Source organism: Chenopodium quinoa, unplaced genomic scaffold, assembly GCF_001683475.1.
Source record: "Chenopodium quinoa cultivar QQ74 unplaced genomic scaffold, ASM168347v1, whole genome shotgun sequence".
NCBI classification, from domain to species: domain Eukaryota; kingdom Viridiplantae; phylum Streptophyta; class Magnoliopsida; order Caryophyllales; family Amaranthaceae; genus Chenopodium; species Chenopodium quinoa.
Window position 1 is genome coordinate 107,074 of NW_018744315.1, and position 14,653 is coordinate 121,726.

Consider the following 14,653-nt stretch of genomic DNA (forward strand, 5'->3'; position numbering starts at 1 on the left):
ATTGAAAAAAGAGAGGATATATATTTGATACTCTACAGAAGCTCGTTTTTGCTTGATGACGAATCCCCTTTTAATCAATTGACGGACAATACATTCTCCTTAATCCTTCCTTTATCAAGATCTAATTGTCACCAATCAAAATTACACTTATTAACATGACTATTAATGATGGATACAGTCCACACAGAGAGCAAACTTTTGTAACCTCAACTCTTCGTAAAATCGATCAATGAATTCTTGTGCTGCACTATCCACACAATTCATGTCAAAATCATAATAATCATCATCAACATTACAATCACCATACCTCTCCATTGTAATAATTTTAGATGTACCATTCGTAATTCTAAGGGCATCATCATGGTGTTGATAATTGTGATTGTAGTAGCATAATGAACGAGGGTAATACTGTCTTTTACTTTTGGACCTTCTGATCACGTGCACGGGGGATGCCGGACTACTACTACAACTAAATTCATACTCCTTCGGATAGTTGACTGGCACGTGTACATCCATTGACCGGCATGATTGAGTGTGGTGATGGTGTATGATATCACCTAGAGACCTTGCTAAGATTTTAACACGTGTTTTTATACGGCTAAGATCAACCATTGGCTTGATTACTAATCAACACTTTTTGCTAATTATTAGAGAAAATATCGGCAAGTTGTTCATTCGTCAAGAGAGAGAATAGTGGAAGAATTGTCGTTCTCAAAGATTTAGTGAAAACATCGATAAGTTGTTCATCGGTTAAAAAGAAGAATGGTGGAGGAAATAGTTGGGAAAGCTCTACATATTCAAATAATATATGTTTTGTTGTTTTGGAAAGTATAAAGTCTAAGCTAAATAGAAACTTAATATTTGTAGTAAATAAAATACTTAATTAAGATTATTAATTATATTATAATCAGTGATAAATAAATGTGATTGTAGGTTACTTTATAGAATGTTACATCTACCTCGTGGTTAGTTCAACCATTACTCATTAGAGATCGATAATTAATAATAATGTCTTAATGGGTGAACCAATTAGTAGATATTTATGTCTTAATGGCCGGGTGAACCAATTAATAGATATTTTTTTATTTCTTTTTTGGTAGAAAATTTATTTCTTACTCCATGAAGTTCATGTGTTGTTGTGCTTTTAGTGTTGGTATAGTCGAATTAATACTCGTAATAGATAATGAACTAATATTGAAGCGATGTTTATAACGTTATTTTTTTGTTTGTAATGTTTATTTTTGTGGAATTTCAAGAATTTAAATACTGATTACTTATTACTTTTTTTTTTAGCAATTAAAAGAAAAGTAAAAGAAATTAAATTACAACAAAAATAGTTCAGTAGTGTAAAATTACTACATGAATTATATATTTACATTACTCATAGTAGCTATGAAAATGAGAAGCTCGTGAAAATGAGATACTCTTGTGAAGATAAAAAAAAAGTGAATAAGATAGAGAATTTTGTTTACTACTTTCTCTATTTATATCCCACGTATAAGTTGGTTACATATATAATAAAGGTGCAACTAGATATAGGTCAGGGAACTTTAATTTCTGATAAAGATCATACCTAACAAATTGAATCTTACAGTTTACGTACCATGTTGAAAAAATCGCCAACCTCAGTAAGTCATTACCTCACTATATATAAATGAGTTTGAAAGTAGCTAAGGACATATTATATTGTTCTCCCTCAAAAAAATGGAGGAAAAGTGGGAAGGGAAGGTGTCAACAACCCTACCAAGCACTAAACCACACCAAATTTGGCCACTTTTCAAGGATTTCTTCAACATTCACAAATATTTTCCTACCCTTTCCAATTCCTATGGTGTCCATGGTACTAATGGTGAGGTTGGTTGTATCAGAGTTTGCGTCGGTTCTTCTAGGAGTTTCTTCCTACCAAAAAAGGATTTTGATTCAAAGATCAACAGTGAAGAATTGGTTAGTTTGTCCAAGGAGAGATTAATAGCCGTTGATGAAGTGAACAAGAGTTTAAGTTATGAGATAGTAGAGTCAAACATTGGATTAACTTCATATGTAGCAACGGTCATGATTAGCCAAGGTGGTGATGATCTAGGTAATGAAGGGTGTGTGATTGAGTGGAGTTTTACCGTTGATCCTGTTCAAGGGCTAAAATATGAGGATATGGTGAAGAAGTATGAAGTGAGTTTGCTAAAGATGGCTAAAGCAATGGAAGATTCTCTTATTACAGGTTCATAAATTTTATTATTATGGTGGAACTTCTAGTGAAATTTTTTATGGTTTTCCAATTTGTTTATGTTGTGCACTATTTAATTAAGCGTATTAATTAAGTTTGTTGAATGATATGTATTATTGACGCACATCTACTTCCTCCATTTTTTACTTGCAGCATTCTGAAATCTAATCTATTCATATGCTCCACTCTAACAAGCTTTGATGATTAATAACAGCTAAACAAAAATTTAGTCATGTGGGATTTTGTTAGATTCAACCTGATTTATATAATTTTAATATCAAATGTTTACAATTTTTACATTGGTAATTAAAGATATTAGCAACTAAAATAATGGATTGGCAAGTGTGAAAAGTAAATAAAAGTAGAAAAAGAAGAAGCCAAAAGAAGTATTTTTTGCCGTATCTCCTACCCCCCCCCCCCTTTTTTTTCAAATTCTCCAATAATTTTGAGTTTACAATATATCATATTACTAATAAATAAAGCCGGTCTCGCAGCCAAACCACGAGACAGCGACACTTGGCATTCCAGTTTTTCGCCAAGTGTCGAGCCACGTAGGCAATAACTTAGTATTATTGTGACACATAGGATGCTAAGTAAGCTAATTTTGGATAGGTTTTCTTAAAATAAAGTTGTTGTATAGTGTTTTATTATCGATATACTTCTAATATTTCATATATACAAAATTAATTATAACTTTTAATAAATATCTTATAACTCAGTACTATTTCCATCATAAAATTCGTTTTAAAAAGTTCTTTAAAATGAGATCCATTTATAATTTATTTTAATAAAAAATAGAAAATCAGTAAAAATAAGTATTAATCAGAAAATATAATTTTATTTTGGTAAAAATACTTTCAGTTCATTAGAAATAATTTAAGTGCAATAAAAAATATCAAGTTAATAGTAGATATCTATTCATAAATAAAACTACAAAAAGTACAATATTATATAAATAAGGGATATGATACGTATGTTTAGATATTTACATTATGAAAAGGGGTTATATAATTGTATTTAACATTCAAGCTTAAAAGTTTAGGACAATCTGGACATCGCCCGGGCACAAAACTAGTACTCCTATATAATAGGGCTAAATGTTGAATTATTGTTTTAGGTGTTGATTTGTAGTATTTTTATTTAATTTTTCAAATGTTGCTTTATTGCCTTTATTTATTTCCTTACATTGTTGATCTATTACCTTTTTCATTAAAAAAATTTCTTACATTATTGACAGGGCCATCTCGGGAAATTTAGAGGCCCTGCTTTAAGAACATAATTTAGGCCCCTATTATAACAAATTTCATACTCATATAGTCATCTTAAATACAATGATAATTACAATAGTTGAATTGACGAAGGAAAGTTGACAACGGCAAGAATTCATTTGCTTCCATTACCCAAAATTTCCAAATATATAGTGTAGGAATAGAGAGCTTAATTCTAATATAAAAAAAAAGGTTGATAAACATCATTATTTTGGGTCGATTGTTTAAGACATTGAAATAAATACTCGTAGTTTAATATGTTTCGGGGTCTTTTATGTGTCATGCGGGAGAGTTACAATTTCGAGACTGAGCTTGCTGACCGGTTGTACCTGCAAAACAACGAAACTCCGGTTGGGTGGAGTTCCGCCTCCAACGATCAAGTTAGAACGTGCATAAGGAGTTTGTACAGAAGTAAAAGTGTTTTTCTCTCTGATTCAGAGAGAGGATCTGCAATTAATGCTCTGGTTGGTGTGTTTGGAAATTTGTGAATACCCAATAAATGAGGATTTTTCCTCTATTTATAGGGCAAGGGGATCAGTTCCCCTGTCCAATGATAACGTGCCACGTGTCAGCATGGGATTTGGATCCCACTGGACCTTTCTAGGACTGACACATGTCAGCTTCTGATTGGGCCACGTGGCTAGGGAGTCAGATGTCTTATGCGCCGCCTGTAGGGCTTTTTTGTAAAAGCCGGCTACTGGGGCTCCAAGATGTAGACGCCGTATGTATTGCCTCTGGGTAATGGTCGTCTATATCTTGAATTCAAAGGATCATTCAACGGTCGCGGTTGAGTTATGATCGCTAGAACAATGTACCACCCGAAAGGGAGATGTTCTCTTCGACGATTTCAGCCAAATGAAAGTCGCCAAATGTCTGCCTTTTTTGAGGCAGACGGTTAATTTTAAAAGCCTAAGTGTTACTTAGACAGACGTCCAGATGCGTATTACGCATAAGACTTGATTTATAAATTTAATGAACGGATGGATATCCGGTTGTGCATTGCACAATTGAAAATGGTGGTCCGGATGTATGTTTCATACATGGGACTTGGGTACAATATATATATATTAAGCAAATAAAATGACGTCAGCTCTTTGATAGAAGGCGGCTGTCCGGCTGTGCATTGCATAGCTAGGACTTGATACAAAATTGAAATAAAGCATTTTTATTAATATACTCTATTACAAGTCCTTAGAAGTAGTACTTTTTCAAGTTATCTACATTCCAGGTTCTGGCTAGCTGCCTACCGTCTAGAGTTTCCAGCCGGTAGGTGCCGCCTCTAACTTCATCAGTAATCCGATAGGGTCCTTCCCAATTTGGGGTTAGCTTCCCTTGTTCATTTGCCCTACCAGTTGCCTCCATTTTCCTTAGCACAAAATCCCCTACTTTGAGAGGCCGCTTATGCACTCGTTTATTGTAGGCTCTCGTCATTCTCAGACGGTATATCTCATGACACAAGGCAGCATAACCCCTGCGCTCCGGGAGTGAGTCCAATGCTAGCCGCATGGCCTCCCAATTAGCCTCTTCGTCATAAAGCATGACTCGAAGTGTTGGCTCATATAGCTCAATTGGCAGGGCGACTTCAGTGCCGTATGTCATGAGGAACGGGGTTTCACCGGTTGCCCCCTGTTCAGTTGTTCTGATGGCCCATAAGACATGCGGCAATTCGTCTGCCCATAAACCACCAGCCCTTTCTATTTTCTTTTTTATGTCGTCTGAGATGAGTTTGTTGAAGGCTTCAACTTGGCCGTTTGCTTGGGGACGGCCGACAGATGCAAAACAATGTGAGATCCCTTGATCCCCCAACCAGCTCTTGAGTGTAGGCGTTTCAAATTGAGGACCGTTATCAAAGACCATGGACATAGGCACCCCAAACCGAGTGATAACGTTTCTCCAAATGAAGGAGATGAGGTCCTTTGTCTTAATGCCCTTGACCGCCTCTGCCTCTACCCACTTGGTGAAGTAATCTACAACCACTAGAATGTATCTCCGGCCGCCTGTGGCAGGCGTATATGGACCTAGGATGTCCATGCCCCATTTTGCAAATGGAACCGGGCTGTAGATAGCCGTCAGGTCAGTTACCGGACGGTGTATGAGCCGGCCAAATTTCTGGCACTTGTCACACCTCTTCACCATTTCCATGGCATCTGCCTCAAGAGTTTGCCAAAAGTACCCTTGCCGCCTGGCTTTCTTGGCTAGAGATTTGCTGCCTATGTGAGATGCACAAAAGCCTGAGTGCAGATCTTCCAAGAGCTCTTTCCCCTTTTCAGGAGTTACACATTTTAGCAGCGGCTGGAGGTAACCCTTCCGGTAGAGTTCCCCTTAGTACATTTCAAAACTTGCAGCCCATTTTTTCAACGCAGCCGCCTCAGTAGGGGCATCCGGCAGAGTGTCGTTTGCCAAATATTCCCGGATGCAATGGCATCCATCCAGGTAGAGCTTCGGTCAAGGACTCCAATGGGATCATGCTCAATGCTTCTCTTTTCCATGACTTCCCAGAAGACTGACCTAGGCGCATCACAGGTGGCGGAAGATGCCAGTTTGGACAATGCATCCGCCTGATTGTTTTCTGACCGGAGCACTTGACTTAGTTTGAACTCGTCAAGTGTCTCGACCTCCTCTTTGACCGCCTACAGGTATTTGATCATTACCGGATGAGTGGCCTCATAGTCACCGTTGTATTAGCTGACGATCAATTGGGAGTCTGAGCAGGCGTCCACTTTTCTTGCCCCTGCCGCCTTACACATGCGGATACCGGCTAGCAGGGCCTCATACTCTGCCTCGTTATTCAAGGCTTGAAATTTGAACCGTAGTACATATTCATAAGTATCCCCTTCCGGAGATTTGAAGATTATGCCTGCACCACATCCATTCATTGTAGAGCTCCCGTCTACATACACCTTCCAGACCTGATCTAGATTGCCCGGCTGAGCCGGCCTTGTCATTTCCACAATGAAGTTGGCAAGCGCCTGACCCTTCACTGCCTTTCTAGGTTCGAAGGTGATTTCTAAGCTTTGAATGGCAATAGCCTATTTCAGAAGCCTGCTGGATGAGTCCAAGGTTGTTATTGGCCGCTTGAGGGGTTGGTCGGTATAGACCACCACCGGATGTGCCAAGAACTATGGTTTTAAGTTCTTGATAGCCATGAATAGGGCGAGACCAAATTTCTCAACCATGGGGTACCGGAGCTCTGCATTCCGGAGAACATAGCTTATGAAGTAGACCGGGAGCTGCGTGCCGTCTTGCTCAGCTAGGAGGACGGCACTGAGGGCATGATCCGAGGCGACTAAATACATGTAGAGCACCTCACCAGCTAACGGGCTCACCAGCCGTGGCAGCGACTGAAGGTGTTCTTTTAATTTTTGGAACGCCGCCTCAGCGTTCTCTCCCCATTCAAATCTGGTCTTCTTCTTAATTGCTTGGAAGAAGTAAAGGCATTTTTCACCTGACCGGCTGAGGAACCTACCCAAGGAGGCCAGGCAACCGGTAAGCTTTTGGACCTCTTTGACAGTACGAAGAGACTTCATGTCAATTACCGCCTGTACTTTGTCCGGATTAGCCTCTATTCCTCGTTGATCAATCAAGAAGCCGAGGAACTTTCCAGAATCACCACCAAAGACGCATTATTTGGATTTAACATGACTTTATGCCGTCTGAGGGTTGAGAAAGTCTCTCGGAGGTCAGCAAGGTGAACCGCCTGCTGCTTGGATTTGACTATCATGTCATCGATGTACGCCTCTACGTTCCTCCCAATCTAATTAATGAAGACCGTATTAATCATCCGTTGGAAGGTAGCAGGCGCATTCTCAACCCAAACGGCATCACCGTATAGCAGAACAACCCTTGATCAGTGACGAAAGCCGTCTTTTCTTGATCTTTTTTCTACAAGGGTATCTGATGGAAGCCATAGTAGGCATCCATGAAGCTCATCAGGGCATGGCCGGCTGTGGAATTGACGAGGCTGTCGATCTTTGGAAGTGGATAGCTGTAACACCCCCAAATCTCCCTCTACGGAATATGTAGAAAATACGTATAAATATCGTAGAGATAGACTGGGGCGTATTACCGCCGCGTGATAACGCAAGGCTTATATTTTAAAATACTTTTGCAGCGGAAAATCTTTATTCTTATTAATAAAACTTTAAATAAAACTTGTTCATAATTTGTGACACAAAAACGACTCCAACTTTTCCTAAGCTAGGTGAAATTCCCATGGACTCTCGTATGCATCAATTAACTTCCACCTGAAACATTCACCTGCTTACCATAAATGGTAAACAGGGCAAAGCCAAAACAAAAGCACGTATTAGAAAATTATGCTAAGTAGATTATGTGTAAGATAAGTAAAACATAATTTAAATCATTTAGATTTAATTCATAATAATTCCAATGCCGTACTCAAGTAAGAGTTTTTCCAATTCAATTCTTTCAAGACAAAATTTAAAAACTCAATCGATTACGTTCCAAAACCAATTCCTCACTAAGTGTGCACACCCCCCAAGTGGTTTACTTTATGAACAAAGGCCAATCTTGAGGAAAGGCTAGGTCATGCAAAGTCCATAGCCTTCTCTAATCCATTCCCTAAGTGGGATTCATAACCGTATCGATTGATTGCTTAAAAGCACCTTTAAAAAAAAAATCCGTTATACTTGGACATCAACAAACTTGTAAATCATTTTTAATCCAATCCTTTTAATAATTTTAATCACAATTCAAAGCCTCTTTGATTAACCAAAATCATTAATTTCAAGCTATCATAAAACACAATTTCATATAGTAAAACAAAATTTCATTCGGCACATAATTTCATAAGAACTATATTAAAACATAATTTCATAGTCAACTTTCGAAGGTATCAAACCACATAACGTACCTTAATTCCGAATACCAATCAACACTTCGCGCTTTCAAAGTTCAATCACGAATACACCTTGCAATCAACATAACCATACGGTTATCACAACATCTTTAGACATAAACCTAAATCTAATGTGCATGGATTATAAAACTCTTTTAAAAATAATACTTTAATATTAAATTATAACTGATAAATAGGTAATTATATTTTAGAAAACTAACCATGAAGAAAATAAAGGAATAGGATTAAAGGAAATTGAATTTGCGTTGAAAAGAATAGGCAGAACTTGCAGAGGTCATAACTCCTTTTATATAACTCCGAATTGGGTGATTCTTGAGCCTAACCTCAAGGATTTTTCGAGAGAAATAATTTTATGTGAAATAGAAAAATCCAAAAAATGACCAGAAGTGCCCGAAATTTGGCTCCAAAGGTATACGGGCAGATTTTCTTTTAGAAAAGAGGAAAAGAAAAATAGGAAAAGTTTGAGGGAAAAGAAGAGTAAAAGAAAAGAAGGGAATTGAGTTTTTGGTGTGAAGAATATGAGAGTTATGAGGGGGTATTTATAGGTGTTTAGGTGATGAGTTTATAGAAATTTAGGGTTGTATAATTTATGGAAATTTTAAAGAATAGAAATTAGGGTTTTAAATGTATGGAAGGATATTAGATTTTATTTGGTCATGAAATATTATTTAGTAGGTTTTGAGCTTGGAGTGCAAGTATAGAATAAGATCAAGAGATTTTAGATTTAAGAATAGAAATAAGGAATTTTAAAGGATTTTTATTTTTAATAAATTAAATTAAAACCATTTAGAAAATTCATGAGTGGCCGAAAATATTGAGCTTAATATTGCTCAATATTTTCGGTCCTTCTATGTTAATTTAATGATAATTTATTTACCTAAAATTAATAATCCCATAAAATTTATTTGTGAAAATTAATAATTGAAGAATAAAAATCAGATTTTATTAAATAATTAGGGTGGCCGAAAATATTGACATTATATCAGATTTTTATTGTATAAAATCCGAAAATTAATATATTTCATGAAAATAATTAATTTAGAAAAATATTAAAACAATTTAGATTTTTATTCTATGAAAACCGAAAATACATTTTAATTAATCTACCGAATTAATATAATTTCGGTTTAGCTATTTAAATTTTGAGAAATCAAAAATACTATTTATAACATAAGTATAAAATAGTTTTCATTTATTGGATTATCCAATTTAATTAGTTTTTGTAAAATAATGATTTAGGCGCCAAAATTTAAATACCATTTTGGCTCCAAAACTAAAATACTCTTTAGAAAATAATTAATTTAGAAAAATACGTCAAAATACGAGACTAAAATACCTTTCAAAAATACGGGGTATTACAATAGCTATCCTTTGGACATGCCTTGTTCAGATTTGTGTAATCAACACACATCCGCCAGGTACCATTCGGCTTCTTGACCAAGACAACGTTTGCTACCCAATCCGGGTAGTAGCATTGCCGAATGAATCCGGCATCTAGGAGATTCTTGACCTCGGCGGCTGTCGCCTGAGATCTTTCCTCACCGTGGTTCCTCTTCTCTTGCCTAACCGGCTTTTTCTTAGGATCCACGGCGAGTTTGTGAACAGCAAGATCCGGATGTATACTGGGCATCTCGTCCACTTCAAAGGCAAAGATGTCTTTGAACTCTTTCAGAAGTTGGTGCAGTTCTACGCCCAACTCCTTGAAGGCAACCATCCCCACTTTGACGATTCTCTTTGGACGACTGTCGTCCAAAATTAAATCAGTATTTTCACCAGCCGGTTGGGGACGGGAATCCTCTGATTGCTCCCCAATAAGTGATTGCTATTTTTTGCCTCTTTTGGCGGCCACCGGGTGATCCGCCTTTCTTTTCTTGCCGGCTTCCGTAGGAGCAGGCACGGCTTCCAGGCTTTCTTCAATGAGGGTGGGTTCCTCGCTGTTGCCGACTGGGGCTACAGTCGGCTTGACGGTTGAGAGATAGCACTCCCTAGCCGTTTTTTGATCCCCACTCAGGGAACCCACCGTCCCATCATCCCTCTCGAATTTTATCAACATGAGAGAGGGGATGATTACTGCTTTGGACTCGTTGAGGGTAGGACGGCCCAAGATAAGGTTATAGGCGGTCAGTTCCTCAACAACCAGGAACTTGACAACCATATGCCGCCCTTCCCCCTTCTCGCCCAGCCGGATGGGTAGGTTAATCCTCCTAAACCGATGGACAACTCCTCCCCCAAAGCCAACCAAAGGGTGAGGAGCCTTCTGCATGCTACTTGGCTTGTACTTCAGCTTAGCCAAGCACTGGTAGCTTATAAGGTCAGACGAGCTCCCTGTATCTATAAGGATTCGACCCACTCGCTGATTAGCGACTTTGCACTCTATGACGATGGGGTCGTCATGAGGCCACCTGACCTTGCCTCGGTCCCTCTAAAAAATGAGGACCTCGGAGAAGGTGTCTCTCGACGCCTGGCCCTCATCCACTGAGTTGACCAGACGCCGGATGTTATCCTTTGCCCCTCGGATGGCTGAACCCCCTCCGGCTAAGCCGCCTGCTATGGTGAAGATGTGCTGTTCATCAGTATCAGAGCTGACAGCCGGCTTCTTAGACGGTTGTCTTTTATTCTGCTTGGCAACGCCCTTGGGCTTTACCAAGTAAGACCTTAGTGCCCCCTCATCAGCCAGACGGTCCAGCAGCCGTCTGAGGCCAAAGCAGTCACTGGTGTCATGACCGATGTCCTCATGGTATTTGCAATATTTGCTCTTGTCCCGGCTGTGGACGGGACTTTTCATAAGAGCCGATTTTTTAATAGTCATCCGGTTCTTAATCTCCATGAGGATGGAGGATGGGTCCTTGTTGAACTCGTACTTTGGAACGTACGGTTTCAACTCTCTTACTTTCTTCTAGGACGGCTGACCAGGATGGTCAGATGCCCAGATTTCCTTTCTCTTCTTGCCTTCTACTTTGGCAGCCGGCTGGGCAGGCCGGCTGTCCCTCCTATCGGACTTCTTAAAGTCCGACGGATGCCTGATGACACACAGCTCCGTCGCCTGCATATAGGCTTTGGCCTCCATCAGGGCTTCTTGAAGGGTGGCAACCCTCTTATGGACGAGGTCGAACTTGAAGATCGACCCGTCCTTTAGACCCTTGAAAAATTATGTATATGCAACCTCATCCGTCAGGCCGGTTATCTAAGTTCTCATTAAATTAAACCGCCTGACGTAGGACCGGAATCCCTCCTTGTCTCCCGGCTGTATGGCCCCTAGATCGAGGCTTGTCTTTTTGGTAGGGATGTTCATGGAGAAGTTGGAGGTAAAGAGATACGCCAACGTCTTGAAGTTTTTTATGCACCCGGATGGGAGGTTTCCAAACCACCTCTAGGCTATGCCCTTAAGGGTAGCCGGGAAGCATTTGCACCAGATGGCGCCATCCAACCCCTGTAGGTACATGAGGTTGGTGTAAGTCATGAGGTGGTCTTCCGGGTTGGTGGTACCGTCGAAGGTACCAACCAACAGGTTCTTAACCTTGGCCGGCTGGGCCGCCTCGGTTATTTCCTTGGAGAACGCCGACGGCTGTTCACCAAGGTTGAGCAGCCGGAGCTGCCAGTCGGTAGGTTGGACGGGTGCCGCCTGACCTCCGAAGAGAGCCGTCTTTCCTTCTCAGAGTTAGACTTCCCCACAGACGGCGCCAAATGTTTCGGAGTCTTTTATGTGTCTTGCGGGAGAGTTACAATTCCGAGACTGAGCTTGCTGACCGGCTGTACTTGCAAAACAACGAAACTCCGGTTGGGTGGAGTTCCGCCTCCAACGATCAAGTTAGAACGTGCGTAAGGAGTTTGTACAGAAGTAAAAGTGTTTTTCTCTCTGATTTAGAGAGAGGATTTGCAATTAATGCTCTGGTTGGTGTGTTTGGAAATTTGTGAATACCCAATAAATGAGGATTTTTCCTCTATTTATAGGGCAAGGGGATCAGTTCCACTGTCCAATGATAACGTACCACGTGTCAGCCTGGGATTAGATCCCACTGGACCTTTCTGGGGGCTGACACGTGTCAGCTTCTGATTGGGCCACGTGACTAGGGTAATTTTTACCCTAAACATAATAGACATGATGTTGGTCATTGGATGGTTTTGATCCTCATAGTTGCATGTTGAAAAAAAAGGAGGATTAATTGTATTTTGGGGAAAAAGAGATTAGAATCATTTAAAACCATGGTAAATTGTAGAGTTTGTTGAATTGTTGTGTTGGTAATGGTGAGCATTATAGCCGGAAACCATTACTCAGTAAATTTTGGGGCCCTGTTATGTGAGTCAGAAAAAAACCGCCAAAGAGACGGGCCTGATTATTGATTTGTTGTATAATTGGATTTTTTTTTTTTTCCGGTAAAACTGCACACACTTTTATACGTGGTTATTCACATCGTGTGGCTAGTCATTAACGGGGGTTAATTAGTCTTAAAGGAGTTATTCGGTTAGTGTTATAGGGGTTACCCTGTTAGTGTTATAAGATTACTTGATTAAGAGTTACTCGATCAGTGTTATAAGAGTTACTTTGTTTCGTTACAAGCGACTACATGGTGTGGCCAGCAGCACACAAACGCGCTGGTAAAACTGTATATTAGTTTTTTTTTTTCCTTTGATTATTGATTTACAACCATCATTATTATTATTATTATTATTATTATTATTATTATTATTATTATTATTATTATTATTACTACTACTTTGGTCAATATTTTATCTTGATTTGACTAATTTTATGGAATTTTTATGCTAATAATTAAGTTTACAAAAATCTACAAGATAGTTTATGTTAAATTCATCTTATATGTTTACAAAAAAATAATTTGATTTTCATTTATAGTTTTATTAATGTAGAATTAAAGCGATTTAACAATAATCATGAAGAGATAGAATTTCCGACTTTAGTACTTCTGCATCATTTAGACATAAAGTCATACACTTGTCACACCCGATGATAGAAGACCTACCATTGTACCTAGAAATACCAAAACTGATATGACTGATCTGACTTGACACAATATAATCAAATTCAGATTTCGACTTTATAAAAACACAATACTTTAACATAAAATACATATACGACGACACGATCTTACTAAACTCTGCCTAAACATTCAAATTGACACCTCTAAACTTCAAGTAATAAACTTCCCTTCTTTTAATTGCTTGGCAGTTCATAACTCCATATGGACAGGGAAGTAATTATTGTAAGTTTGCAACGAAGTTATTCGCATCAACATAGCGTTCACAAATCAATTAAGATGCGTCTAAAGAGATACCTTTTGGCTTTTGATAATGTTTTGTTTATTGTGATGAGGATCGAATTCTTTTTTTTCTATTTATTTTAATTTGTTTTTTCTTTTTTAATGAATAGATGGTCTGTTTTTTCTTCTTCCCCTTCTCCAATAGACGATCTCTTTTTCTTCTTCCTCTTGTCTCTTTCTCATGCAATAGTTTATAATTTGACCAATTTTATAGTTTACAGATTAGACCAATATAAATATAATTTGACCAATTTTTATACTACTTCTGTTACATTAACTTGGTGAACTAAGAAGAAAATATTTGCATTGCAGCATAGTATTATTATGTACTTACGTGTTATGTAGTTATGTTTATTATAATGCTGTAGGGCGAGAAGTATATCTTATGATATTGTGTACGTACTAAAACAACTAGTTGATAATTACGTGTCAAATCTATCAATAAACACTCAAAAAATAATCACAGGGCCATTTCACATATAAACAATTAAATGAGTAATGGGGTTACTTATTAGATGAATGAGGGGTTATCTCAATGGAAAAATGGGGTTACTTTCATTATAAAGTGGAGTTATTCTTTTAAAATTTATGATATGGTGAAAATTATCTTCACGTAATTAAACTTGGTGGAGAAATATGGTGGGTTCAAATATTAATTTTTTAAATTTATGATATGGTGGAGAAACATGGTGGATTCAAATAAAAAAATACGTAACTGTAATATGATAATTTATGAGTACATGTGAATATACATGGAATGAGAATATGACTTCATGATAACCCAATAAAATAAATAAAAAATATTCAAAAGATAAACGATTATAATACAGTTTGATACCTACCATTATAACATAAATTTTAATAGTATTTATGATAAGAAATAAAAATTGTTCGTTAATTATAATTAAAATTAAAATTTGTGATACCTACCATTATAAATTGACACATCATACGACACAAACAAAATTTCATATCAATAAAAAAACCCCCTCAAGCGAATTTTGTG

The 14,653-nt window shown here is 38.0% G+C and overlaps 1 protein-coding gene across 1 annotated transcript; it reads left to right on the forward strand.

The window, feature by feature from the left end:
* The first annotated feature begins 1,674 nt into the window (after nt 1–1,674).
* Nucleotides 1,675–2,386, forward strand: LOC110696246 (lachrymatory-factor synthase-like). The gene has a single exon (XM_021873526.1). It carries the CDS (start codon nt 1,705–1,707, stop codon nt 2,221–2,223), a length of 519 nt encoding a protein of 172 aa, XP_021729218.1. The 5' UTR covers nt 1,675–1,704; the 3' UTR covers nt 2,224–2,386.
* Nucleotides 2,387–14,653: the final 12,267 nt, after the last annotated feature.

Bases quoted from the DNA above. Each gene is read 5' to 3' on its own strand.
- LOC110696246 (XM_021873526.1), top strand. From the start codon at position 1,705: ATGGAGGAAAAGTGGGAAGGGAAGGTGTCAACAACCCTACCAAGCACT.